The sequence below is a fragment of the Oncorhynchus clarkii genome, chromosome 19, assembly GCF_045791955.1.
Source record: "Oncorhynchus clarkii lewisi isolate Uvic-CL-2024 chromosome 19, UVic_Ocla_1.0, whole genome shotgun sequence".
Lineage (NCBI taxonomy): Eukaryota > Metazoa > Chordata > Actinopteri > Salmoniformes > Salmonidae > Oncorhynchus > Oncorhynchus clarkii.
In genome coordinates, this window is record NC_092165.1 from 26,923,554 (window position 1) to 26,950,424 (window position 26,871).

The 26,871-nt window shown below is 41.5% G+C and overlaps 2 protein-coding genes across 2 annotated transcripts; both read right to left on the reverse strand.

Moving 5' to 3' along the window:
- Positions 1-52: 52 nt before the first annotated feature.
- On the reverse strand, positions 53-4,810 carry LOC139374991 (kinesin-like protein KIF3B). The gene is made up of 8 exons (XM_071116313.1): positions 2,931-4,810; positions 2,672-2,773; positions 2,143-2,265; positions 1,827-1,945; positions 1,606-1,722; positions 1,172-1,283; positions 678-862; positions 53-478 (listed from the first exon to the last, which is right to left on the reverse strand). The coding sequence occupies exons 1-8, from the start codon at positions 4,494-4,496 to the stop codon at positions 322-324; spliced, it is 2,481 nt and encodes an 826-aa protein (XP_070972414.1). The 5' UTR covers positions 4,497-4,810; the 3' UTR covers positions 53-321.
- Positions 4,811-5,152: 342 nt separating this feature from the next.
- Positions 5,153-26,871, reverse strand: LOC139374992 (hydroxyacyl-CoA dehydrogenase trifunctional multienzyme complex subunit alpha b). The gene is made up of 20 exons (XM_071116315.1): positions 26,698-26,871; positions 25,604-25,645; positions 25,422-25,492; positions 25,199-25,332; positions 20,121-20,259; positions 18,524-18,643; positions 18,112-18,214; positions 17,838-17,960; positions 16,210-16,328; positions 15,972-16,028; positions 15,745-15,854; positions 13,443-13,577; positions 12,360-12,531; positions 12,139-12,225; positions 11,502-11,642; positions 9,678-9,746; positions 7,805-8,000; positions 7,425-7,539; positions 7,136-7,281; positions 5,153-6,485 (listed from the first exon to the last, which is right to left on the reverse strand). The coding sequence occupies exons 1-20, from the start codon at positions 26,762-26,764 to the stop codon at positions 6,340-6,342; spliced, it is 2,292 nt and encodes a 763-aa protein (XP_070972416.1). The 5' UTR covers positions 26,765-26,871; the 3' UTR covers positions 5,153-6,339.

Genomic DNA, 26,871 nt, shown 5'->3' on the forward strand with positions numbered 1-26,871 from the left:
TGAAAGACAGGTATTTTATATTTTCCCCCAAAAATGTAGGCTCATACATGTATTTATAACAGTTTGTACCATTTATTCTGATGTTTCAATACATCTAAAGCTAAACATTACTTCAGTCATCATCTGCATAAGCTATAATAATATTTAAAAAAAGATAAAATAATGAAAAGCTCAGCTTTACAATATTTTCCACAAAGTCTTATGCAAATCTTTTGGTTACAGACAAATTGTATTTGGTGAAATAACACACTTTGAAATTGTTGATTGCATAATGTAACACAGCAAATAAGCATATATGATATACATTGGAATGTTCTATAATCAGGGGCTCCCTGGAATGGCACCTTCCAACGGAGTATAGATGGCTGAGGAGGGTCTCTGAGGGTGAGGAGAGCACTGGGTCTGGGGTCCTTGTGTTATAGAGCTGGATGATGAAGAGGATGAGATGCATGAAGAGGATGAGCGAGGTGCCTGGTACCTGGGAACGAAGAAAAGGGTATACAGCAAAAACGAATGCATAGAAAATTATGAAATTCATGGCTCTAAATGCTGCCAATTATTAGTAAAGTCAGAAAGACTAATCAGATAATAGTTAATCAGCCAATTCTGTAGCAACTCTAATAGAGTCCTCCTCTGCAGGTTAAACTCAACAGGTTACTACAGGCACTGTAACTCACCAGGATCGTGACTTCCGGACCCTTCCTGATGCAGTGGTCCTGTCCCTGAAGGGGACGTTGACTAGCAGGTCTCTCCTGGGGCTACCGGGACCTCCAAAGGCCTGCTCCAGGTGTGCTCCATTAAGGTTGAGGTTGTACATGGTGGGTGGGCTCATATCTAGCTCCAGGAGCATTACATTCTCAGCCTATAGGAATAAGGAATGAGAGAGAAAGAGAGAGGAAGTTTAATGTAATGGAGGGTGATGATGGAAAGCATCTGCAATTGATGATTCAATAAAATGGGTGGAAATTGTGTTCTGGACATTAATCAGTACAGTATGTCAATGGACCTCAAGTATGAGCAAAGTTTATTTTTTTAATCATATACTGTCAAATACAACTGATTAAACATTTTCCATCTAGCACATGTAATACATTTAGCAAAATTACACTACACTAAATTTCAATCTCAAATATATATATTTCCATAGATACAAAACCTAGCACCAACCCACCCGGTATCTAGATTGAGCTCCTGTTGTGACAGCCATCTGTGCATATTGGCTGATAGGTCTCTTGTATCCCACCACAGAAGTGGGCCTTCGTGTCACCTGATAAGCCGATTTACTGCAATAAGATGTGTATGGGAGGAAAGACTAGTTTAGGAGTTATTTAAGGAGTTAAAAGAAAAGTATAGATAATATCATATTGTGACAAAGTAGTCAATTTTTTAATACTTTTCCAGGTAGAACTCTTTTGGGTTCCATGTAGAACCCTCTGTGTACATGTAACTCTAAAGGGTTCTACCTGGAACCAAAATGGTTCTACCTGGAACCAGAAAGGATTCTTCAAAGGGCTCTCCAATGGGGACAGCCAAAGAACCTTTTGTAGGTTCCTTTTTTTCTAAGAGTGTAGTATGGACTAGTGTAGACTGGGTGAACTCACTGACCTTTCTGAAGTAACAGAGGACCTAAACCTCCACTGGTCCTCCTCACTGTCAAAGTGAAGCCTGTTCATAATCTTGTTCTTTTCTTCAGGAGGGATGAAATTTTCAATTAAGAGATACCTGCAGGTAAAACATAAAAAATATTGTATAAAGTGAGCCAAATTGGTGTAGTGTGTGTGTGTGTTGCATGCGTACTTGCATGATTACAGGTTATTAATACTCACTTGAACTTGAGTTCTCTGGTGAGTTCATTCTGTGTCTGCTCAAGCTCCTGTCTGGTTACTACATGCTCATCAATGACGTCCCCAATCTCAGCCTTCACCAACTGCAGCTTGGCATACAACTGGATCAACGAGAGAGGAAACACAATAGGAAGAACGAAATAACGCCATTAAATATTAACATCCTTATCAAAATACCTGGAATTAGGAAATAGAATTGTGTCTCAAATCAGTTCAAATTAAACATGAGGTCATAATAATGATCCTACAGTAGATGGGCTTTATGTATATGGAAGGATTGGTTAGTCATCCGTTTTACCCTTTTCAGCTTCTTGGTCTTGAGATCCACCTCCTGCTGCAGGGAGGAGAAGGTCTCTCTCAGCTCTCCTGTCTCCTCATCCTGAGCCATCACCTGCTGCTGGATCTCTCTCTCCCGTCTTATCTAAATACAAATAAAAATGACTTTTATTCCAAAGGAAATTCCTTTGTAGAGTCATGGTTCATTCATGCAAACCCAATACAGCTAGGCCTAGCCTACACTCAAATAATATGAAATAAAAAAAATAAAAAAATAAAAATAAATAAATATATATATATATATATATATATAGAGCCATTCTCCATGATGCTGACCAAAATCGAAGATATGTGAACGCATAGAAAAAAAACAATGCATAAACCTGGATGCACATTGAGAAATATAATATTATATAGAATAACCACTTGCAACATGGTCATTACATACAGCAATATTTCCGATATACTAGAGGGATAGTCTAGTTGTTTTGTGCCTTCACCACGACTCCCCCAATCTATCATAGCCTATGGGTTTGTAGACGATCTCTCACCTGCTCTGCAATCTCTTGCCTCTTCAATTCCAGCATCTTCTGTTGCTCATTAGTGTGGTCAATAATGTTCTTTCCCCCAGCCAATATTTTGCTCTCCATTGCCTGGAGGGAAAGACATGTGGCAATATGGATAATTGATTATTGGAAAGACTGATGCTCTGTATCATGACCAATGAATCATTGCTCATATTAAACATACCAAAATGCACTATTGTCTCATATACAGAAACAGAGTAAATAATAATATATTTATTGTCACCTTATATTTCTCAATAATCTTTTCCATGGATTCCTGTTCCTTCTGCATGTGGTCCATCATCCTTTCATTTTCCATCTGCTCCTTCTCACCAAATGGCTTCCATTTCTCTCTGGCCCCTGGGCTGCTATGGGCGCTGGTGGGAAGAAGCTTTTTGGGGTTATCCTCCACAGAGCTAAATCTATGTATCGGTATCGTGGATGTAACAACTTTTTGGGAACGGCCCTCTACAGAGTTATCCATGGATTTGAATCTACTTATCGCTATACTTCTTTCCTCCTCTTTCTTCCTCCTGCTTTCCTGTTCTTCTTTTATATAGTATTTTGCATTCCACTCCCATTCTGCTTCCAGAGCCTTCCACAGTTCCGCATCCTTTTCTCTGCGGGCTACATCCTCCACAATCATACTTTTAGTCAGTCTTCTGCTATTCCTTCTCCTCCTCCTTTCCTTTGCCAGCATCCCTCGCTCCTCCAGTTGGGCCTTAAGGCGGGTGATCTCCTCCTGAAACTCTCTCAGCAGAGCATCCTTTGGATCCTCATTGATCTTGGGTTTGTTCTTTATATTTTTAGCCCTGTCAGCGTACCTCAGGGTCGTTAGGGACTCTTCATAGTTCTTGGACGCTGGTCCCAGAGTGGCTACCATGACCGTCTTTGCATTGCCACCTAGTGAATCCTGGAGCAGGCGGGTAAGTTTAGAGTCCCTGTAAGGGATGTGTGTGCTCTTCCCATCCACCAGAGCGGAGATGACATTACCCAGTGCTGAGAGGGACAGGTTGATTTTAGTGGCCTCTTTCAGGCGTTCCCCATTAGCACCTGTCTTTCTCTGACGTTCGCTGCCAGCCAGGTCAACCATGTTCAGCTTCCCAACCCGTATGTGGTCCTCTCCATCTGCACCTTTCTCACTGCACTCCACCGTGATCATGAAAATGGCATGGGACCGCGAGCTGCGTTCATTCATATTGGTGAACCCCACAGACCTGGACTGGTCTCCTATGTTCATGACATGTTCGATCTCCGTGACATTCTTGCTAACAACCGAAGACAGGTCTTTGACATAGACACCCGAATCTGGGTTTTCTTTGAGGTCTAGTTTCTTGTTGTTGTCCTTACATAACAGATCCCTGACCTCCTCCCGATAGATCTCTAGATAGGATGCCCTCACTAAATATTGCTGATTCTGAGACCTGGAGATCTGTGTAAAAATGTGGTTAAATGAATTTGGGATGATCCCTCTCTCATTGTCTGTGGGCATACCTAGCATGGTGAAGGTTTTACCTGTCCCAGTTTGCCCATAAGCTAATATGGTCCCGTTGAATCCTTGCAACACGGAGTCTACAAGGGGTCTAACTGTGTCGTCATAAATATCGCTCTGTTTCGACTCAGAGTCGTAGACTGCATCAAAGGTGAACGATTTCATGGGTTCTTCAGGTGACGCCCTTGGGTTCCTCAATGTGATCTGCCCCAGTTTTGTATTCACCTCCAATATGTTATCGTTGTCCATCGTCTCCTCTCTCCTGTTGAATGGGCGGCATCGCACGACCACCTTCACAGCCTCGCACTGTCTCGACATATTTATTCCTTCGATCCTTGACCGTAAAATTGATTTATCCGCAACACTTCCACCGTATACGTCGCTAATCGCGCATCAAGGAGATTACACGTCTCGCACCGCAGCTCCGCTGAGCAATACTCAGGTACACCAATTCATGTCATTCTCAGAAAATGTTAACATTCTGTAATCGGACACACCTAATAACACGGACATACCCTGCGTAGCCTACGTGTTTTATCTCCAAATCTGAGGAATATCCTCCTTGATCCTGACAATGATAACTGCCTCCACCATTCTCAAACGGCATGCACCGCACCAAGGCTTCATGGTACAAAGGATGCTGCGCCACCACGGCTGGAAAATACCGCCGTCGGCCAGCCCTGCCCAACCCTGTATACGTCCCCAGTCCCCCGGTACACACCCTTAGCTCTGCTGCAGACAATAGGAACAAGGCATGTGACTCACACAACGAATTGGATTAAAGGGGCAATCAGCAGTTGCTACATACATTTTTTGGACTTAAATTGAAATGTACCCATTGATTCTTCAAGAATATAATTTAAATTCCTCATGAGCTTAGTTCAAATGTTCTAACATCTGAACCCAAAACATAAGCTTGTTTTACTCCAATGTCTGTAAGCCAAGTAAATGTTAAACATGATATAACCTCAAACTATGGTTAAAACAATCATTTAATGGATGGCCAGCCCTTGCATCATAGCTCTGCCTATGAATTGGAAAGTGGTTACATTTCTCCAGCCTCAGCCCTCTACTTTTTACCCGAAACAGGGGTGGGAAGGACACGTTGTTTCTACTGCCGATTGCCGCCTTAAATCAAAATCTTGTAACTAAGTGTAGCCTAATGCAATTCTTTAATACATGTGATCAAAATAGGCCTAGTAAACAAATGACCCATTTAGCCCAATCTGATTTTCATTCATTGAAAAACAAAGAATATACATAGGCCTACACATTTGACTTCAGCATGATTATTTATTAATTTACTGACTCTAAATATTCATACAATCACTGCCCAAACCATGGAATAAAGACCTTGATAAATGTATATAAAAAAAATACATATAAAAATGTTTACCTCATTAGTAGATGACAATCAATAAAACATGAACAAGCCAAGAAGTGTAGGACAAGACCAGTCACTTATGAAGGCTGAAATGGCACCAGGGCCCCATAGGGCTCTGATCAAAAGTTGTGCACTACATTGGGAATATGGTGCCATTTGGGATGTAGCCATGAATTTCATTTGCATTGTGAGAAGATTAAGATTCCCCTTGGGTCTACTCCTGCCTCAGATGGATATTACAGTAGAATATTATCCAAAAGGAAACCGTCAAATGTTCAGAAAATACAAAAAAACAACCAAACCATAACAAATAGATTCCTGTTAGTCATGAATTCTGAAATCTCTGACTACAACTAGAAAACATTTATTTTGTTTAGTGATTTGTAAAAAAACAGGCCACTTTCATGATTTCTCTTCTGCAACCCAAACTTGAACTTAAAGGGATAGTTCAGAATTTTGGCAATGAAGCCCTCTATCAATGTCCCCAAAATCCGAGGATATAATTTGTACGTTTTTGCGTCCAAAATGAGGGAAGTTAGAGGTAGAAATGCGAGCCAATGCTAACTAGCGTTAGCTTACATTCAGTCTTTGCTCGAAAATAGTTTGCATATGGTTTTCACGAGTTAATCTGACTCTGGGGAAGGAGATAAAGGGTTTCATTGCCGAACCATCTCTTTAAACTCAGGGCGTATTTCTTTAACAGACAAATATACGGCCTAGGCCCATTCTAATGGCAGCCTGCTATTAGGTGGTAGTGATAAATGGTGATGAGGAAAGTCACTTGTGGAATCTCTTGCTGGAGTCCTTGGCGTGATCCAGCAGTAGCTGACAGGGGGTAAAGTGGTTACCGTAAACCTCCTCATACCTCTTCATCTTCTCTACTAGCTTGTTGGCACCAAAGGTATCCACAAACCGGAAAGGACCTGAACAGAGAAGGTTTAAAGAGAAGGTGGTTAGTAGGATTCCTTTTAAAAGCGTCATCCCATGATGAAAGCATTTTATAATAATATAGGCATATCTGATAGCTCAGTCTGAAATACTCAAATTGGACAGTGAAATTAGTTTAGTCAAGTACGGCTCCACAAACCGGAAAATAACTAAACAGGGAAGGTCAAAGAGAAGGTACAATAACACTCCTAATTGTAGCACAACAAAAGGCTATCTGCCTACTGTTAAACCTGAAAAGAGTTCAACACCACATACAACACTAAACTGGTTGATGCTCATGTCATGTGATCACCCTGTGTGTGTGTGGCTCAGCTGGTAAAAGCATGGTGCTAGATAATGTGTTCAATTCCAACAGGGATTAGATACACATACTAAACATGTACACACTCACTGTGGTATATAGCATAGTATAAAGCAGGAATATTCAAATCTAGACCTCGAGTTCAGTTCCACTGCTGATTTTCATTCTTGTCCTTTTAGTCAGGGACTGATTTAGACCTGGGACACTAATTTGGGGGCAGTTAATTATCAGAATTAATTATATAGAACAGAAAACCAGCAGTACTCTGTCTGGACCGCCAGGCTCATAACATATGAATACCCCTGGTATGGAGTGAACACCCACCTCCAAGGCAAGGGGGGAATCCCAGACCAAACACAGCTCCTATGTCTCCCTCCACAGGGCCGTTCAGGATCCCCTCCTGCAGACACATAACTGCTTCGTTGACGAACCGAGAGACCAGACGGTACTGGACATCAGAGTCTGAAGACCTGGAGAGAGAAGATACAGACAGGGTTAAGTGGTGGTGTGTATGATCCTATATGGCTCCGTTGGTAACAGCTAGCAAATGCAAAAGGTAAAAAAATATATAACTTGCTTTAGAGGAGACATTTCCCCAGTGGTTACTACTCACACTAAAGGATTTGGTGTCAGTTTATATTTCTCCAAGACGTCTTCAATATCGGGGTTGACGTCTTTGCTTTTGAGTCCTGGCGTATAGACGTAGCAGCCCTTCCCTGATTTGCGGCCTGTTGATTAAATTAATTGGGTATGAGATATACCAATGATGATGACCATGCATTTCCCATTATATCATTTGCCACTCTACATTTTTCTTCAATTCCACACATCCTCGCTCTCCTTGCCTCCTCAAACCTCAATGGACAACAATATTCAAAGTCCCTCCCCAACGCATCTTGAGAAAGAGGCAAGGTGAGAGGATGCAAAGAGTCGAGGAAATATTGATTAAGAAATGAGTCTTCGTCTCGACGTCCTACAAACAAGATAATTTACCCTTGAATCCTTTCTCCACCATAGTCTTCAGCACCTCAACGTTTCCACCTCCGAACCTCGATCCGAATGCTTTGCCCAGGTCCTCAGCTACATGGGCAGCCACGTCAATGCCCACCTCGTCAGCCAGTGTAGCAGCGCCCACTGGGAACCCAAAGCCTGTGGTCAGGGCATCTAGCTTCTTGGGGTCAACTCCCTCCTGAGAACACACACAGCCCAACATACAGGTGTATCTTTTTTTATTGTTATTATTGGGACGCATGAAATACCCCCTCCAATTCAACATTGTATATGACAACAGTGTCCGTTTCCGAATACCCATACTTGCATCTTAAATAATAGGCTGTTTGAATATGAGGGAAAAAAATTGTGTTTTCACATTGTGATAATGAAGTATACTTTAAATGTCCTGATGTCATATTCATTTGGACTTTGACAACATGATCACCTGATATGGGGATGTAATACCGAAATTAACCAATAACGTGAAACAACGCAATCGCGCTTTACAAATTCTCAGTATGCAAAAATTGAACGTTTTATAGTGTGTGAATAAATAAAATAATAAATTCAATGCACACTTCTACAATGCATTGGAAGAGGTGGGCTTCGAGTGATAGGGCCTAATTATCTTCAAGTAGCTAAACAACCAAACTAGGCTACTTAAATTGGGAAGATGCCAAATAGAGAAGCTTCTTTGGTGGTGTTCAAACAGTGGTGGAAAAAGGACCCAATTTTCATACTTGAGTAAAAGTAAAAAGACACCTTCAAAGAAACTTAGTCAAGTGAAAGTAACCCAGCAAAATACTACTTGAGGAATTTGGTTTGAAATATACTTAAGTATTAAAAGGTAAAAATCATTAAACATTTCTTATTATTTATTATTATTATTATTTTTATTATGTATTTACAGATAGCCAGGGGCATAGTTCAACACACTCAGACATAATTTACAAACAAAGCATTTGTGTTTAATGAGTCTGCCAGATCAGCAGAGGCAGTAGGGATGAACAGGGATGTTCTCGATACGTGCGTGAATTAGTCAATTTTCCTGTCCGGCTAAACATTCAAAATGTAACAAGTACTTTTGGGTGTCAGGAGAAAATGTGAGGAGTAAAAAATACATTATTTTCTTTAGGAATGTAGTGAAGTAAAAGTAGTCAAAAATATAAATAGTAGTGGCCTCCCGGGTGGGGCAGTGGTGCTGTGGTGCTGTGCCACCATAGACTCTGGGTTCGAGCCCAGGCTCTGTCACAGCTGGCCACGACCGGGGGCGACGCACAATTGGCCTAGCGTCATCCGAGTAAGGGAGGGTTTGGCCAGTAGGGATATCCTTGTCTCATTGCGCACTAGCGACTCCTGTGGCGGGCCGGGCGCAGTGCACGCTAACCAGGTCGCCAGGTGCATGGTGTTTTGATTTCTGAATGTGTCGGTACCGGGGACTCGGTATGTGGATACGTTATTGATGTCATGTTAATCAGGCCTTTTGATTTCAACATATGGATTTATCTAGGTTTGTAAGCTAGGCTAACCATTTAATTATAGGGCGAATGTGATAGTCTGTCTATAACCAGCCTGAGAAGGTGTATAACCATTGCTATTCTATTCAGAGTTTAGAGAAATTAATCAAATTGCAAATTAGCTGTTATCAGGCTGGGTAATGCGATGCAGGTCTGTTCAATTTGGAAAAATTGACCTGCACTCGGCCCCGCCCCACTTACTGCGTTTTGGCCGTCGCATACTGCATACTTTCTACTAAACGGTACATGCTAAATAGTATGCGACGATGAATACATAGTATGCAGATGAAGTATGTTGTACGCTAGTATGGGCATTCGGACATGTCCAGTATGTGTGTGTGTGTAATAACACTAACCTGTAGTAGTCTCACTGCCTCAGCTAACATAGGAGCAAGACACCTGGTGGTGTAGAACCCAGGTCCATCCTGCAAACAACAACACAAATGATTATGGGCCCATGAAAAGCACACACATATGTATACAGTGGGGCAAAAAAGTATTTAGTCAGCCACCAATTGTGCACGTTTTTCACTTAAAAAGATGAGAGGCCTGTAATTTTCATCATAGGTACACTTCAACTATGACAGACAAAATGAGAAGAAAAAAAATCCAGAAAATCACATTGTAGGATTTTTAATGAATTATTTGCAAATTATGGTGGAAAATAAGTATTTGGTCAATAACAAAAGTTTCTCAATACTTTGTTATATACCCTTTGTTGGCAATGACAGAGATCAAATGTTTTCTGTAAGTCTTCACAAGGTTTTCACACACTGTTGCTGGTATTTTGGCCCATTCCTCCATGCAGATCTCCTCTAGAGCAGTGATGTTTTGAGGCTGTTGCTGGGCAACACGGACTTTCAACTCCCTCCAAAGATTTTCAAATGGGGTTGAGATCTGGAGACTGGCTAGGCCACTCCAGGACCTTGAAATGCTTCTTACGAAGCCACTCCTTCGTTGCCCGGGCGGTGTGTTTGGGATCATTGTCATGCTGAAAGACCCAGCCACGTTTAATCTTCAATGTCCTTGCTGATGGAAGGAGGTTTTCAATCAAAATCTCATGATACATGGCCCCATTCATTCTTTCCTTTACACGGATCAGTCGTCCTGGTCCCTTTGCAGAAAAACAGCCCCAAAGCATGATGTTTCCACCCCCATGCTTCACAGTAGGTATGGTGTTCTCTGGATGCAACTCAGTATTCTTTGTCCTCCAAACACAAAAAGTTGAGTATTTACCAAAAAGTTATATTTTGGTTTCATCTGACCATATGACATTCTCCCAATCTTCTTCTGGATCATCCAAATGCTCTCTAGCAAACTTCAGACGGGCCTGGACATGTACTGGCTTAAGCAGGGGGACACGTCTGGCACGGCAGGATTTGAGTCCCTGGCGGCGTAGTGTGTTACTGATGGTAGGCTTTGTTACTTTGGTCCCAGCTCTCTGCAGTTCATTCACTAGGTCCCCCCGTGTGGTTCTGGGATTTTTGCTCACCGTTCTTGTGATCATTCTGACCCCACTGGGTGAGATCTTGCGTGGAGCCCCAGATCGAGGGAGATTATCAGTGGTCTTGTATGTCTTCCATTTCCTAATAATTGCTCCCACAGTTGATTTCTTCAAACCAAGCTGCTTACCTATTGCAGATTCAGTCTTCCCATCCTGGTGCAGGTCTACAATTTTGTTTCTGGTGTCCTTTGACAGCTCTTTGGTCTTGGCCATAGTGGAGTTTGGAGTGTGACTGTTTGAGGTTGTGGACAGGTGTCTTTTATAATGATAACAAGTTCAAACAGGTGCCATTAATACAGGTAACGAGTGGAGGACAGAGGAGCCTCTTAAAGAAGAAGTTACAGGTCTGCGAGAGCCAGAAATCTTGCTTGTTTGTAGGTGACCAAATACTTATTTTCCACCATAATTTGCAAATAAATTCATAAAAAAATCCTACAATGTGATTTTCTGGAATTTTTTTCTTCTCATTTGTCTGTCATAGTTGAAGTGTACCTACGATGAAAATTACAGGCCTCTCATCTTTTAAAGTGGGAGAACTTGCACAATTGGTGGCTGACTAAATACTTTTTTGCCCCACTGTATGTATGTATATAAAATCCATGTATTAGCATCATTATGCTTATCAACATGCTTAGGGAGAATACAGGAAGTAAGCAATGAGCAGAAGCTCACTCACCCCGACAACGATGATAACTTTGCCCTGCTTCAGGCCTACAGCTACAGCAGAGGCAGTGGTGTCTTTAGAGGTCTTATCTGTAGTGATGATCTCCAACAGCTGCATCTTGTCCACTGGAGAGAAGTAGTGCATGCCAATCACCTACACGATAGAAAATACAATACAACTTTATTTACATGTATCCATTTATACAAAGAACCAACTCGTGCTTTTAAACAATCTAGAAACCTAATACTCCACAAATGACTTTGTAATTTCGATGACGGGTATTCGTATCAACATTTGAGCTTTTATAATAAACAAAATGTCTTTACAGTGTTACATATTAGTTTCTAGGGCAGTATCTCAATCAATTTTCATGTGCTACCAATGAAAGGTTAATTTAAAACCTTGCCTACAATACAGAAACAGGAGACAAGCTCCTGTCCCTATTGGCGGTACTGATTCAGACAAGGCTTACTCGTCCAAAGCTTGCTTACTTATACAGAGACGGCAACAACTTGTTTTTTGTTCTCACAGTACCCAGCCCCAACCACACAACACATGTAGAGAGGTTATTGTAGACAACGGGATCCATAAGGGACAGCCTTTTGTTAAACAGGAATGTTAACCCCATTGAACTCTTAAGTAAACATACCTTTTCTGGCCTAATGCTAGCAGCAGCGATATCTTTGATGGGGAGAGCAGACGTGTTGGTAGCAAATATACAGTGAGGGGGGATCACCTGAGATCAAACAAAAGTTAATTTAAAACAAACATCTTGTCCAATAAGAAATGCTTATTTGTGTTGTGAGAAAATGCTTTCTGTTCCGTGCCCTAATGAACACAGCGCTGATTTTAACATTCAGTGCTACTCACAGCTTCCACCTCCTTGATGACTCTGTGTTTGATGTTGAGGTCCTCAAACACAGCTTCTATGACCATGTCAGCCTTCTCAAAGCCGCTGTAGTCCAACTGGCCAGTTAAGCTGGCCAATGTGAAGTCCCTCTCAAATGACGTGATGGTTTTCTTTTTGGTTTTGTCATTGAGGCTGGTGAGGAAAGTGAGGGCAGGTTTATTCTCGGGACCTAGAACCAAATCTCGTGTGCGTCAGTTACTCGATTTACATTTTATGTTAACAGTCTGTCAAGTGTGATTAGGGCAGGTTCAACAACATTCATTTAGTCCCTTCAACAACTACGCTTTAAAGGGATAGGGAACCGGGTGACAGGTAGCCTACCATTTAAGCGCTTTGGGACAGTAGTTTTTCACTAGGTGAAAAATCTGTTGATGTGCCCAGGAAGGCTAATTGCTCATGTAAATGTAATAGTTCACCCAAATGAGACATTGGTTTCCTTACCCTCTAAGCAGTCTATGGACAGGGTATGACAGCATTTCATGCTTTAGTTTAGTTTCCCTGGCACTGTATCCACATGCTAACCATTTAGCATTTGTGGCACAAATCCCATTCAAGTCGTGTGAAGGATACTAGCATTTTTCACATGTCCAAATCATCCAAAAGTATCTCAAATTGATTGTGAAGCTCAAGGGCAAATAATTTTTACATTATAAGTGAAAAATGCAAACATATGCCACAATTACTAAAACATAAGCATGTGGAAACAGTGCCAGGGAAACTATACCAAAGCATGGATTGCTGTCATACCTTGTCCATAGACTGCTTACAGAGCAACGAAACCATGATGTATTTTTGGTGAACTATGGCCGGTTCCCCAGACACAGATTAAGCCTAGTCCTGTGCAAAAAATAATAATAGAGAATCTCCAATAAAAATGCTTCTTAGTCCAAGACCAGACTTAAATCTGTAGGAAACCATTTCTATGAGTTTTAACTGCAACCGTCCTGTCTGTGACCACATATGCCAGACAACCAGGACATTGTGTAGCCGATGTAGAATCGATAGCTAGTTCGCAGTGACCTATCGCTCCCTGGTAAACCCACCCTTTGTAGACCTGCTGCTGGCCCCTGCTCAGGCCCTCCAAGGTGGTGTCTTTCAGGACAGTGTGAATGCCCTTGTCCACAGTCACCTGGGCAATGCCTGCACCCATCAGACCTGCTCCCAAGATGGCCAGGTTCCTGGTGGATCAGGGATGAAGAAACACATGGTTAGAATACAATAGATTGAAATGATTGTCCACCAAGGAGGATTTTTGAAATTACTATATTTCCAGTTACCATGTTAACTCTTTACTAGGGCTGACCCCAATTAGTCGACTGTTCAGTCATTAGGCTGTTGGTTGAACGAGATTTATTTATTTAGTATACACTACCGTTCAAAAGTTTGGGGTCACTTAGAAATGTCCTTGTTTTTGAAAGAAAAGCACATTTTAAATCAGAAATAGTGTAGACATGGTTAATGTTGTAAATTACTTCTGTTGCTGGAAATGGCAGATTTTTTATTGAATATCTACATAGGTGTACAGTGGCCCACTATCAGCAACCATCACTCCTGTGTTCTAATGGCACATTGTGTTAGCTAATCGAAGTTCATCATTTTAAAAGGCTAATTGATCATTAGAAAACCCTTTTGCAGGGCCTCCCGGGTGGCGCAGTGGTTAAGGGCGCTGTACGCAGCGCCAGCTGTGCCATCAGAGTCCTGGGTTCGCGCCCAGGCTCTGTCGTAACCGGCCGCGACCGGGAGGTCCGTGGGGCGACGCACAATTGGCCTAGCGTCGCCCGGGTTAGGGAGGGCTTGGTCGGTAGGGGTGTCCTTGTCTCATCGCGCACCAGCGACTCCTGTGGCGGGCTGGGCGCAGTGTACGCTAGCCAAGGTGGCCAGGTGCACGGTGTTTCCTCCGGCGCATTGGTGCTGGCTTCCGGGTTGGATGTGCGCTGTGTTAAAGATGCAGCGGCTTGGTTGGTTGTGTATCGGAGGACGCATGACTTTCAACCTTCGTCTCTCCCGAGCCCGTACGGGAGTTGTAGCGATGAGACAAGATAGTAGCTACTACAACAATTGGATACTACGAAATTGGGGAGAAAAAGGGGTAAAATAAAAAAAATAAATAAAAAAATAAAACCCTTTTGCAATTATGTTAGCACAGCTGGAAACTCTTGTTCTGATTAAAGAAGCAATAAAACTGGCCATCTTTAGACTAGTTGAGTATCTGGAGCATCAGCATTTGTGAGTTCGATTACAGGATCAAAATTGCCAGAAACAAAGAACGTTCTTCTCAAACTCGTCAGTCTATTCTTGTTCTGAGAAATGAAGGCTATTTCATGCGAGAAATTGCCAAGAAACTGAAGATCTCGTACAAAACTGTGTATTAATCACTTCACAGAACAGCGCAAACTGGCCCTAACCAGAATAGAAAGAGGAGTGGGAGGCCCCGGTGCACAACTGAGCAAGAGGACAAGTACATTAGTGTCTAGTTTGAGAAACAGACGCCTCACAAGTCCTCAACTGGCAGATTCATTAAATAGTACCCGCAAAACACCAGTCTCAACATCAACATTGAAGAGGCGACTCCAGGATGCTGGCCTTCTTAGGCAGCATTGCAAAGAAAAAGTCATATCTCAGACTGGCCAATAAGAAGAAAAGATTAAGATGGGCAAAAGAACAGACACACTGGACAGAGTGGCCAGCACAGTCACTGGATCTCAACCCTATTGAGCTGTTGTGGAAGCAGCTTGACCGTATGGTACGTAAGAAGTGCCCATCAAGCCAATCCAACTTCTGGGAGGTGCTTCAGGAAGCATGGGGTGAAATCTCTTCAGATTACCTCAACAAATTGACAACTAGAATGCCAAAGGTCTGCAAGTCTGTAATTGCGGCAAATGAAGGATTCTTTGACGAAAGCGAAGTTTGAAGGACAGAATTATTTCAAATATAGTCTTGACTATATTTCCTATTCATTTTGCAACTCATTTCATGCATGTTTTCATGGAAAACACTGACATTTCTAAGTGACCCCAAACTTTTGAACGGTGGTAGTAATATATATATATTTTAGTACCAATAATTTTCCAATCATCTCCAAACCATTGCTACCATGGTTATGCATTCCATATTTCTTCTGTAAGGAAAACTTCTATTTCGCCCTATCCATATAGGCTAATTCCCACAAGTGTAAGGGGTTAAAGATTAATGGCATGACCTATCAGCATAAATGTTTTGAGCTCCAGAGATCTCAGAGCTGTGTCTGATCAGTATTCTAATATTTGTAATACAATTTGCATTTCTCACTAATTAAAACCAAAATATAGCCATTTAACTAGTTTTGGGTCAAAGGTCATCACTTACTTCACAGGTCTCTCAGGGACTCCAAAGCGGTTCTTCTTGCATGCCACTTGGCCGTGGTAAAGGCCAATCAGCGCATTTGATTCAGAGGTCATTGCCAGTTTGCCAAAGTTCTGTAACAAAATAATAATTGTAAAATGTTTCATACAAAACCATTCAACTTATTGATAAGCACATTATGCATTTTTACAGTATTCATAATCAATCTAATTCAATGTATATTCTCTCACCTGTGCTTCCGCCAAATAGCCAGAATCTGGGCCCTGCTCCAAGCCAGCCTTCACACTCTGACGGGGGAGAAAGGGGAATGAGAAGTCCTAAGTGTCTTTTAAGAAAACCAAGGTGTGAGTGAACCCATTCTGGAGCTCTGCATCTACTTTCAAAAACAGCTGCCACTTCATATCATTATCTCACTAAAATCATCCTCATCATTATTGAATGATTAAGTAAATTACAAATTCCTCCTACCTCAATGATTTTCAAGGGGGCAGGATACAGTCCCTTGCTCATCTTCATGACTTTGGCTGTGACAGTTTTGTAGATCTGTTGCCGCACAAACTCAATGCCCATTACATAGTCTTGGACTTCTGCAGAGGAAGGAGTGAAAAGAAAACAAGGTTGTATACATACATAAAAACAAGACTGATTCTGATGGTAACATATGGCAAGGTTGGAAAACAACAACCATGAGAGGCCTACATTTAAAAAGCCTGCCTTTGTTTTATGTAGATTACATACAGAGGTGTGGCCAAATTCCCCATTTCTTCTAAATTAAGTTGAAATTGAAAAACTTATTGGATTTCCAACATTGCAGGACAAATTGTATTTTTGTCAACTTAAAAAGGAGCACTATGCAGAAATTGCTCCGCCATTTTCTAAATTTAGAATAATTTGTTTGTGACAAAACAAGCAAATATAATGTAGAGAATCATTGTACCATCCTAAACCACTGTGAAATATATTTTCCATTACCAAAAATATTGTATATTCAGCTGTTTGAAGCTGGTGTACAAAACCAAAAGTAAAAGATTCAAAAACTTAACTTAAGAACATGAAGCATAGAAATAGTGCACATAGAAGAGATCAACTCTTCTTAAAACAGATCTAAAACTCACATTTCTATGTGAATTTGGTCCGGTTGCCCAAAACGGCACATATTGCAGCTTTTAGTTTACAATTTTGATTTAGAAAATAAAAACAATTGGCATGAACAAAATTGTTGGCATCCCAGAGCTAGCACTTCTATAGCCTTTGGCAAAGATAACCCCCGACAGGTGCTTCTCACATCCATTATTGAGTTTGCTCCACCCTTCTATTAGCAATTTGACCAATTAAACAAAATTAGAGCTCTTTGGTAATACAGATCAGCTCCGTGATTAAATAAATCAAAAAAATAAAAAAGCGTTTGTCTGCAGTCATCTTGGCCAAAGGCTGATTAAACAAGTACTAGCTCCGGGGTGCCAATCATTTTGTCCTTGCCATTTGTCTTTATTTTCCAAATTAAAATTATAAACTTAACGCTGCAATGTGTAACTTTTTAAGGGATCAACCAAATGAACATAGAAATGCAAGTTACAGATCTGTAATTCTCATTGAAAGCATGTCTAAGAAGCAGTAGATCTGTTCTGTGCGTGCCATTTCTATGCTTCCTGTTCATAAGTCAGTTTGTGTCTTTACTTTTGGTTTTGTACACCAGCTTCAAAACAGCCGAAAATACAATATCTGTGGTTATTGAAAAGATATTTCAGAGCGGTTTAGATGGTACAATGATTCTCTACACTTTGGTTGCTTGTTTTGTCATATACTGAAATTAGGCGAACTATTAGAGTTTTAGCAATAAGGAAATGGCAGAGCGATTTCTGCATATTGCACCTTTAAGTTAACAAAAACATTGGTTCTGCAATGTTGAAAATCCAGTAACAAGGTGTGGATTTTTTATTTCAATTTATTTTACAATAAATAGAGAATTATTTAAGAAGGGTGCCAATATATTTGGCCACAACTGTATAGTAAGTCATTCTTGGCATGAGTCTTTGTTTTTGGGCACTATACTAAGTGCCATGTATATCTACATTGTATTTGGGTCTAATACTTACTCTGCATCATGCCTTTCTCCTTGGTGAGAGAGATCTTCTTGTTGACGATTCCTTTGGCACACTGTATGGCAACCTCCTCCAGGTACTCAATGGTCCTCTCCTCTGGACTCTTCAATCCAGGTCCTGGAATATCAAAAGGGCATAAATTAGAAGCATTTAGACACCGGACCTGAAAGTACCTGACCCGTACAAAAAAATAATCTCAATGAACATTTCATCAATAAACATTTATTTACTATAATATTGATTACAATTAGTTGAGAGATTACTATACCTAGTGGGTCCACTAGCTGGTGGACCAGACCCATCTTCTTGGCTTTGTCTGCCCTGATGTTTCTTCCCGTCAGCATCATGTCAAAGGCACCGGGAATACCCACCTGAAGACAACATATTGATATTTATGACAACATTCCATTAAAACTATTTTTAAAAAACATTATTTTTTTAATCTGCTGACCACAAATCAAGAAAATCAAACACTGCTACAACAGGCAAAAATCAGTGCTGCAAAGCTGATCAACTTAAGAATACTGAAGCCCTCTGCAGTTGTCAGTGTGCGTACTGTAGCAACTATGATTTGCTGTTGCATTGCACTAATATCACTCTGAAATACTATTGTAGATCAAAGTTATTGTGCTATTCAGGTACAGTTTATGGATTTATAAAGTATTTCCCCAGATACTGACCATTTTAGGGAGTCTCTGTGTTCCACCAGCTCCAGGTAGAAGACCAAGCATCACCTCAGGAGTACCAAGGACAGTCTTTTTGCTCTTAGTAGCAACTCTATACTGACAGGCGATGGCAAACTAAACACACAACACATTAAACATTGCATTTAGAAAATAACATAACTTGGGGAAAAAGGAACTAAACTCAAATTGGTCTTATTAATTGAGAATAATTGAATTTGTTTTGATACGTAATACTGGAATAATATGATGTACCTTAGGACTTAATGTCTGTATGTTATTGACCTTTGTTCCATCTATGTACATTTTGTATTCCTGATGCTCACGGCGATAAATAAATTTCCTTCCTGCCGGAACTGGATCTGGCGCCTCTCAGTTTGACGGTTTCCGTCCAGAACCCATTTCCCAGGATCCAGTACCTCTCGTGGCATGGTTATTATTATTTTTGTTTGTTTGCAATGTAAAAATTCAGATAAAAGCAATCACAGTTAATTCAAGAAGACTTCTCTGTAGTTCTCATGCCCCGTAAAAATAAACGTAATGTGAAAAAGTGCCCGATATTGTAAGAATTGATTTGGGTTGGCCGGACCGGGTTTATGGTTTGCACAACATTGTAGCCTAGAGACCAACTTGTGGCTCTTGCTGAGGTGAAAATAAGAAATTTGTTCTTAACTGACTTGCCTAGTTAAATAAAGGTCAAATAAAATAAAGGTGAGAGAGACAAGTCTTTCTAGGATCTCTCTCCCAGCTCTGATTAGACATGAGCCTGCAACTCATCTCTCCACTTTATTTTTTCCTTATTAGAATCATAGCCGTGGGAAGGGTGCTGCAGCACCACTGATAAATTGAAATACCAAAGATATAGAATTACTGCGGTCTGTTCAGAAAGAAATGTATTAATTTAGAATACTACACCAGGAGTAGGCCTATAATTTAGCCACGGAGAATTGAAAAAAAGAAAAGAAAAAAGGTAATAATTTATTAAATAGTCCAGCTGTGGATTGTGTGTAGCTCAGTCACAAGGCATGTCTACAGTTGTGAACGTGCGGCAAATCTGTCAGTGAACATCATGTAGGGGAAACAGGCCAATATTTCAAATAGAATCGCGAGGGGGGGACAGGTTAAAAAACCAATGGATCCTGCTGAAAAGAGAAGACTTATCTGTCTGTAGGCTACTAAGTCATCAACTTCCAAATAGGCCTATTGTAAAACAATGCTGATCATTCAAAGTAAAAGAGAGATAAGCTTTTGGCACAAGCGCATCAGCCAATCGCCAGTGAGTGAGCTGCACATCATTGGATGAGTCATTGAAACTGGAAAGTTTTTTTTAGGACTATAATTTCCTCTTTATATTGTACAACATGTGTCGCCATACACCTAGGCCTACACTATTGATGGCTTCAAGACAAGGTCGTTTTTTTATTGATCTCAGATTGTCAGTGTCAAAGTAGCCTGTCATTCATGTGTTCCCGGTACCTCAGAGCCCCCCAGGTCACCACCCTCTTGGACTCACTTTTGGTTCCGTCATCTCCCCATTTCCAAATTAAGCACTGCTACTACAACAAAACAGTGTAATGGTAGCCACTTTGTTCACCTCTAAGCCTCCTCCTAAGCAGGGGCCATTGATGGCTGCAACAATAGGTTTGGGAGACTTTTCAATCCTCGCAAACATCTTCTGTCCCTCCTGAGAAAGCTTTGTGACCTCTTCTGAGGTGTTACAGGCCTGGATCATGCTGCAGAGGAGAGAAGAGAGAGCGTGTGTGGGGATAAGAGTTAGGGTTGCAAAGCTACAGTTAACTTTTCTAAGTTAACGGAATCTTCTGTAATTTTGGTCATCTATAGTAACTTGGGTAATAGCGCTATTAATTACATAAATAAATCTCATAGCGCTGTAAAGCAAAAAACAAACAAAAAAACAAGCCATTTAAAAACAATCATGAGTAGATAGACGGTCAAGAGACTGAAGGTTGATAAAGTTCATGGCTTGATTGATGTCAGCGGAGGGAGGTGGTCAAAAGGGAGAGCTGGGAGCAGGCAAGCAGCACCATCCATGCAGTCTGTGGCTTCGTAGTAGAATTATTAAGTTAGAATTCCGTACTAGCAACTGGACTCGTAACTAGCTACTCTTCACTACTGCCATAATGCAGCACACACTTGGGTGATGCTACAGCAGTCAAGAGACGCCAGAAAGACACCACACCTCAATAGTAACTCAGGAGTAGCCGTATAACATAGTCCACCATAGAGTCATGGCCATCTATCATTCATATATATATATATATATATATACACATACATACATACATACATACATACATACATACATACATACATACACATATACACACACACACACACAAATACACCGCTCAAAAAAATAAAGGGAACGCTTAAACAACACAATGTAACTCCAAGTCAATCACACTTCTGTGAAATCAAACTGTCCACTTAGGAAGCAACACTGATTGACAATACATTTCACATGCTGTTGTGCAAATGGAATAGACAACAGGTGGAAATTATAGGCAATTAGCAAGACACCCCCAATAAAGGAGTGGTTCTGCAGGCGGTAACCACAGACCACTTCTCAGTTCCTATGCTTCCTGGCTGATGTTTTGGTCACTTTTGAATGCTGGCGGTGCTTTCACTCTAGTGGTAGAGTCTACAACCCACACAAGTGGCTCAGGTAGTGCAGCTCATCCAGGATGGGACATCAATGCGAGCTGTGGAAAGAAGGCTTGCTGTGTCTGTCAGCGTAGTGTCCAGAGCATGGAGGCGCTACCAGGAGACAGGCCAGTACATCAGGAGACGTGGAGGAGGCCGTAGGAGGGCAACAACCCAGCAGCAGGACCGCTTCCTCCGCCTTTGTGCAAAGAGGAGCAGGAGGAGCACTGCCAGAGCCCTGCAAAATTACCTCCAGCAGGCCACAAATGTGCATGTGTCTGCTCAAACGGTCAGAAACAGACTCCATGAGGGTGGTATGAGGGCCCGACGTCCACAGGAGGGGATTGTGCTTACAGCCCAACACCGTGCAGGACGTTTGGCATTTGCCAGAGAACACCAAGATTGGCAAATTCGCCACTGGCGCCCTGTGCTCTTCACAGATGAAAGCAGGTTCACACTGAGCACGTGACAGACGTGATAGAGTCTGGAGACGCCGTGGAGAACTTTCTGCTGCCTGCAACATCCTCCAGCATGACCGGTTTGGCGGTGGGTCAGTCATGGTGTGGGGTGGCATTTCTTTGGGGGGCCGCACAGCCCTCCATGTGCTCGCCAGAGGTAGCCTGACTGCAATTAGGTACCAAGATGAGATCCTCAGACCCCTTGTGAGACCATATGGCGGTGCGGTTGGCCCTGGGTTCCTCCTAATGCAAGACCTCATGTGGCTGGAGTGTGTCAGCAGTTCCTGCAAGAGGAAGGCATTGATGCTATGGACTGGCCCGCCCGTTCCCCAGACCTGAATCCAATTGAGCACATCTGGGACATGTCTCGCTCCATCCACCAACAGACTGTCCAGGAGTTGGCAGACGCTTTAGTCCAGGTCTGGGAGGAGATACCTCAGGAGACCATCCGCCACCTCATCAGGAGCATGCCCAGGCTTTGTAGGGAGGCATGTGGAGGCCACACACACTACTGAGCCTCATTTTGACTTGTTTTAAGGACATTACATCAAAGTTGGATCAGCCTGTAGTGTGGTTTTCCACTTTAATTTTGAGTGTGACTCCAATTCCAGACCTCCATGGGTTGATAAATTTGATTTCCATTGATAATTTGTGTGATTTTGTTGTCAGCACATTCAACTGTGTAAAGAAAAAAGTATTTCATAAGAATATTTCATTCATTCAGATCTAGGATGTGTTATTTTAGTGTTCCCTTTATTTTTTTGAACAGTGTACAGTACCAGTCAAAAGTTAGGACACACCTACTCATTCAAGGATTTTCTTTATTTTTTACTATTCTCTACATTGTAGAAAAATAGTAATGACATCAAAACTATGAAATAACATATGGAGTCATGTAGTAACCAATAACAAAAAAAAAGTGTTAAACAAATTAAATATATTTTAGATTCTTCAAAGTAGCCACCCTTTTCTTTGATGACAGCTTTGCACACTCTTAGCATTCTCTCAACCAGCTTCACCTGGAATGCTTTTCCAACAGTCTTGAAGGAGTTCCCACATCTGACGCAACACTCCATCACTCACCTTCTTGGTCAAATAGCCCTTACACAGCCTGGAGGTGTTTTTTGGGTCATTGTCCTGTTGAAAAACAATTGATAGGGCAAACCAGATGGGATGGCGCTTTGCTACAGAATGCTGTGGTAGTCATGCTGGTTAAGTGTGTGATTTATTTAGAATTCATGTCACCAGCAAAGCACCCCCACACCATCAGACCTCCTACTCCATGATTCACAGTGGAACCATTTATTTTATTTATCAGTTATTTTTCCAAGTAAGTTGACTGGGAACACGTTCTCATTTACAGCAACGACCTGAGGAATAGTTACAGGGGAGAGGAGGGGGATGAATGAGCCAATTGTAAACTGGGGATTATTACGTGACCGTGATGGTTTGAGGGCCAAATTGGGAATTTAGCCAGGACACCGGGGTTAACACCCCTACTCTTACGATAAGTGCCATGGGATCTTTAATGACCTCAGAGAGTCAGGACACCCGTTTAAAGTCCCATCCGAAAGACGGCACCCTACACTGGGCGGTGTCCCCAATCACTGCCCTAGGGCATTGGGATATTTTTTAGACCAGAAGAAAGAGTGCCTCCTACTGGCCCTCCAACACCACTTCCAGCAGCATCTGGTCTCCCATCCAGCGACTGACCAGGACCAACCCTGCTTAGCTTCAGAAGCAAGCAAGCAGTGGTATGCAGGGTGGTATGCTGCTGGCGGAGGTCATATGCGGAGATCATCCATTCACCTACTCTGCGTCTCACAAAGATACAGCGGTTCGAACCAAATATCTCAAATTTGGACTCAACAGACCAAAGGACAGATTTCCACCGGTCTAATGTCCATTGCGCGTGTTTCTTGGCCCAAGCAAGTCTCTTCTTATTATTGGTGTCCTTCAGTAGGTTTCTTTGCAGCAATTTGACTATGAATGCCTGACCCACGCAGTCTACTCTGAACAGTTGATGTTGAGATGCATCTGTTACTCTGTAAAAGCATTTATTTGGGCTGCAATTTCTGAAGCTGGTCACTAACTTATCCTGTGCAGGAGAGGTAACTCCTTTCCTGTGGCGGTCCTCATGGGAGCCAGTTTCATCATAGCTCGATGGTTTTTGCAACTGCACTTGAAGAAATGTATTGAAATTTACCGGATTGACTGACCTTCATGTCTTAAAGTAATGATGGACTGTCGTTTCTCTTTGCTTATTTGAGCTGTTCTTGCCATAATATGGACTTGGTCTTTTTCCAAATAGGGCTATCTTATGTACACCACCCCTACCTTGTCACAACGCAACAGATTGGCTCAAATGCATTAGGAAGAAAAATAAATTACACAAATTAACTTTTAACAAGGCACACCTGTTAATTGAAATGCATTCCAGCTGACTACCTCATGAAGCCGGTTGAGAGAATGCCAAGCGTGTGCAAAGCTGTCATCAAGGCAAAGGGTAGCTACTTTGAAGAAACTCAAATATAAAATATATACATTTTTTGGTTAGTACATGATTCCATGTGTTATTTCAGAGTTTTGATGTATTCACTATTACTCTACAACGTAGAAAATAGTAAAACTAAAAGGAAAAACCCTAGAATGAGTAGGTGTCCAAACCTTTGACTGGTACTAATATATACATACTATATTACAGTACAAAATATTAAGAACAGATTGGGAAGTGAGGTGAAAGCTATGATCCCTTATTGATGTCACTTGTTAAATCCCCTTCAAATCAGTGTAGATGAAGGGGAGGAAACTGTTTAAAGGATTTACAAGCCTTGAGACATGGATTGTGTATGTGTGCCATTCAGAGGGTGAATGGACAATAAAAAATATTTAAGTGCCTTTGAACGGGGTATGGTAGTAGGTGCCAGGCTCACCAGTTTGTGTCAAGAACTGCAACGCTGCTGAGTTTTTCACACTCAACAGTTTCCCATGTGTATCAAGAATGGTCCACCACCCAAAGGACAGCCAGACAACTTGACAACTGTGGGAAGCATTGGAGTCAACATGGGCCAGCATCCCTGTGGAATGCTTGACATCTTGTTGAGTCCATGCCCTGACAAATTGAGGCTGTTCTGAGGGGAGGGGGGGGGGGAAGGTGGGGTGTACATGCAACTTACTATTAGGAAGGTGTTCTTAATTACAGACACCTGTGATAATCTGAAGTATTCAAAAAGGCCAATAGATGTAATCTGATGAAAATAAAAAGGTATGCTAACCAAAATTCTTAGTTACCTGGAAAACTGACAGTTTCAAGTAATATACCCTTCCTTAGCAACCCTAATCACAACACTTAGAACCTAGTACCAAAGAACCTTGCATAGTGCTGAAATACTTTATGCTAGACTAAAATGCAACATTTTCAATATTGTGTAGGCCTAGGTATCAGAACATCAAACAAGAATGAGTTCAGCATTTTGAGTACACAGCATGTAGGCCTAGGTGTCACCAAAGCTAATATTTTCTATAATATAATGTGAAAGGTGTGACTGACTTGATGTCAGCTCCTGCAATGAAGCAACCAGGCTTGGAGGAGATGAGGACAGCACTCTGGACTGCATCGTTGGCCAACACCTCATTAAATACTTCTATCATCTCATTCTGCATTTGGACCGACAGAGTGTTGACCTGCAGACACAAAAGACAGATTCAGATTTCAGTCTCATGCATGAATTGAACAATGTAAAGGAAGATGCAATCATCTTTATGTAAATTACTTTGGAAGTTGGGTCATTCATCCGAATAACTGCCACATCCTCTTTGACTTCATAGTTGACATGGGTTCGGGCTGTGCAAATAGAGAGAATATCTCATAAAAATATATCAAATTAACAAACTCCATACTTTTATTAGGCTAATCAAATTAGTTAATATCCCACTAACCAGTCTTTCAACTTACCTGACATAGCAGGTGCAACTGAAAAGGTACGACATGAGATATCTAAAAATATAAAACAAGAAAAGGGTTACATTTAATTCAGCTAGTTACAAAAGATAACAAGAAAACATACAGCTATCTATCTTAGGTGATACATGTGTCTCTGTATGGGAAGTCAAATAAGGCAAAACTTTATTTATTCTCAGCCTGGGGGTGAGAACTCCCATTTAGTGTTGATGACAGACTCATGGTGGGAGGGACATTTTAAATTGTTACATTTTAGTCATAATATTATATCTGTTTGGGCTTGTGGTCAATTTGCTGTCTACAATTTATTTGTAATTTCTTCCTTGGAGGGCATAGGTCCACCCTCTTGGCAGCCAGGCCCACCCACTGGAGAGCCAGCCCCAGCCAATTAGAATTCTTTTTTTTTTTTCAGCTCATGAAACATGGGACCAACACTATACATGTTGCTTTAATATTATAAATACCATATATATACACACACATATATATATATTTTTTTTCAGTGTAGATGATGATGATTGCCTGCCTGCTCTATGGTTTGACCTCAAGACACTGACCTCTCACCTAGATTCCCTAGCTACCACTCCATCAGTCAGGGACACGTTGATATTTTGTTAAACAATGAATGGCAAATGGAAGCGTTTATTGTAAAGTGTAGATGTGTTTAGACAACAAAATTGGAGGAAAAGTTTGACTTGACGATGAGTGAGTGATCATAGTTAGCTAGCCAACTAGGCTAACATTAGCCAGCTAACGTTAGCTAGTGAACTTCATTCATGTGACGAAGCTATCTAGGAAAGTAATTTGCTCAGGCGGTGAAAGTTTACTCAATTGAACGTGTTAGCTTCATCTAAATTAATAACAAATAGGTATCTAAACCTAGAGGTGTATAGTAACGTTTTGTTGCTGGCACACTAAATTAATTAGCTAACGTTAACTAGCTGTCAGAAGTATACCAGTGGTAGCTAGCTAGCCAGCCAAGTTAGCTGCATCTCCAGTAGAGACGCGTCGGGTTTCCAAAACATGGCTAAACCGTTGAAAGACAGTTGACTTTGGAATTAATTCCACACATTTCAACACAATTTTACCTGAGAGGACGTTGTATCTCTTTGCTGTAATTCTGGAGAGTGCACCCAGGGATCGAACACCAGCCATCTTGGTAGGTCAAGAACACCAGCCATCTTGGTAGGTCAAGAACACCGAAACAAACGGACTGCTGACAACCGGAAGACGCATACTAAAGTGGGACAAAAATCTGCTGT

Excerpts from the sequence above, each read along its gene's own strand:
- LOC139374991 (XM_071116313.1), bottom strand. The coding sequence starts at position 4,496 with ATGTCGAGACAGTGCGAGGCTGTGAAGGTGGTCGTGCGATGCCGCCCA. Across the intron at positions 2,266-2,671 it reads GGCAAGAGATTGCAGAGCAG|ATAAGACGGGAGAGAGAGAT; the intron begins GTGAGAGATCGT and ends ATTTGTATTTAG. Across the intron at positions 1,284-1,605 it reads TCCTCTGTTACTTCAGAAAG|TAAATCGGCTTATCAGGTGA; the intron begins GTCAGTGAGTTC and ends ATCTTATTGCAG.
- LOC139374992 (XM_071116315.1), bottom strand. The coding sequence starts at position 26,764 with ATGGCTGGTGTTCGATCCCTGGGTGCACTCTCCAGAATTACAGCAAAG. Across the intron at positions 20,260-25,198 it reads ATTGCAGGAGCTGACATCAA|CATGATCCAGGCCTGTAACA; the intron begins GTCAGTCACACC and ends TCTCCTCTGCAG. Across the intron at positions 12,226-12,359 it reads TCATCAAGGAGGTGGAAGCT|GTGATCCCCCCTCACTGTAT; the intron begins GTGAGTAGCACT and ends GTTTGATCTCAG.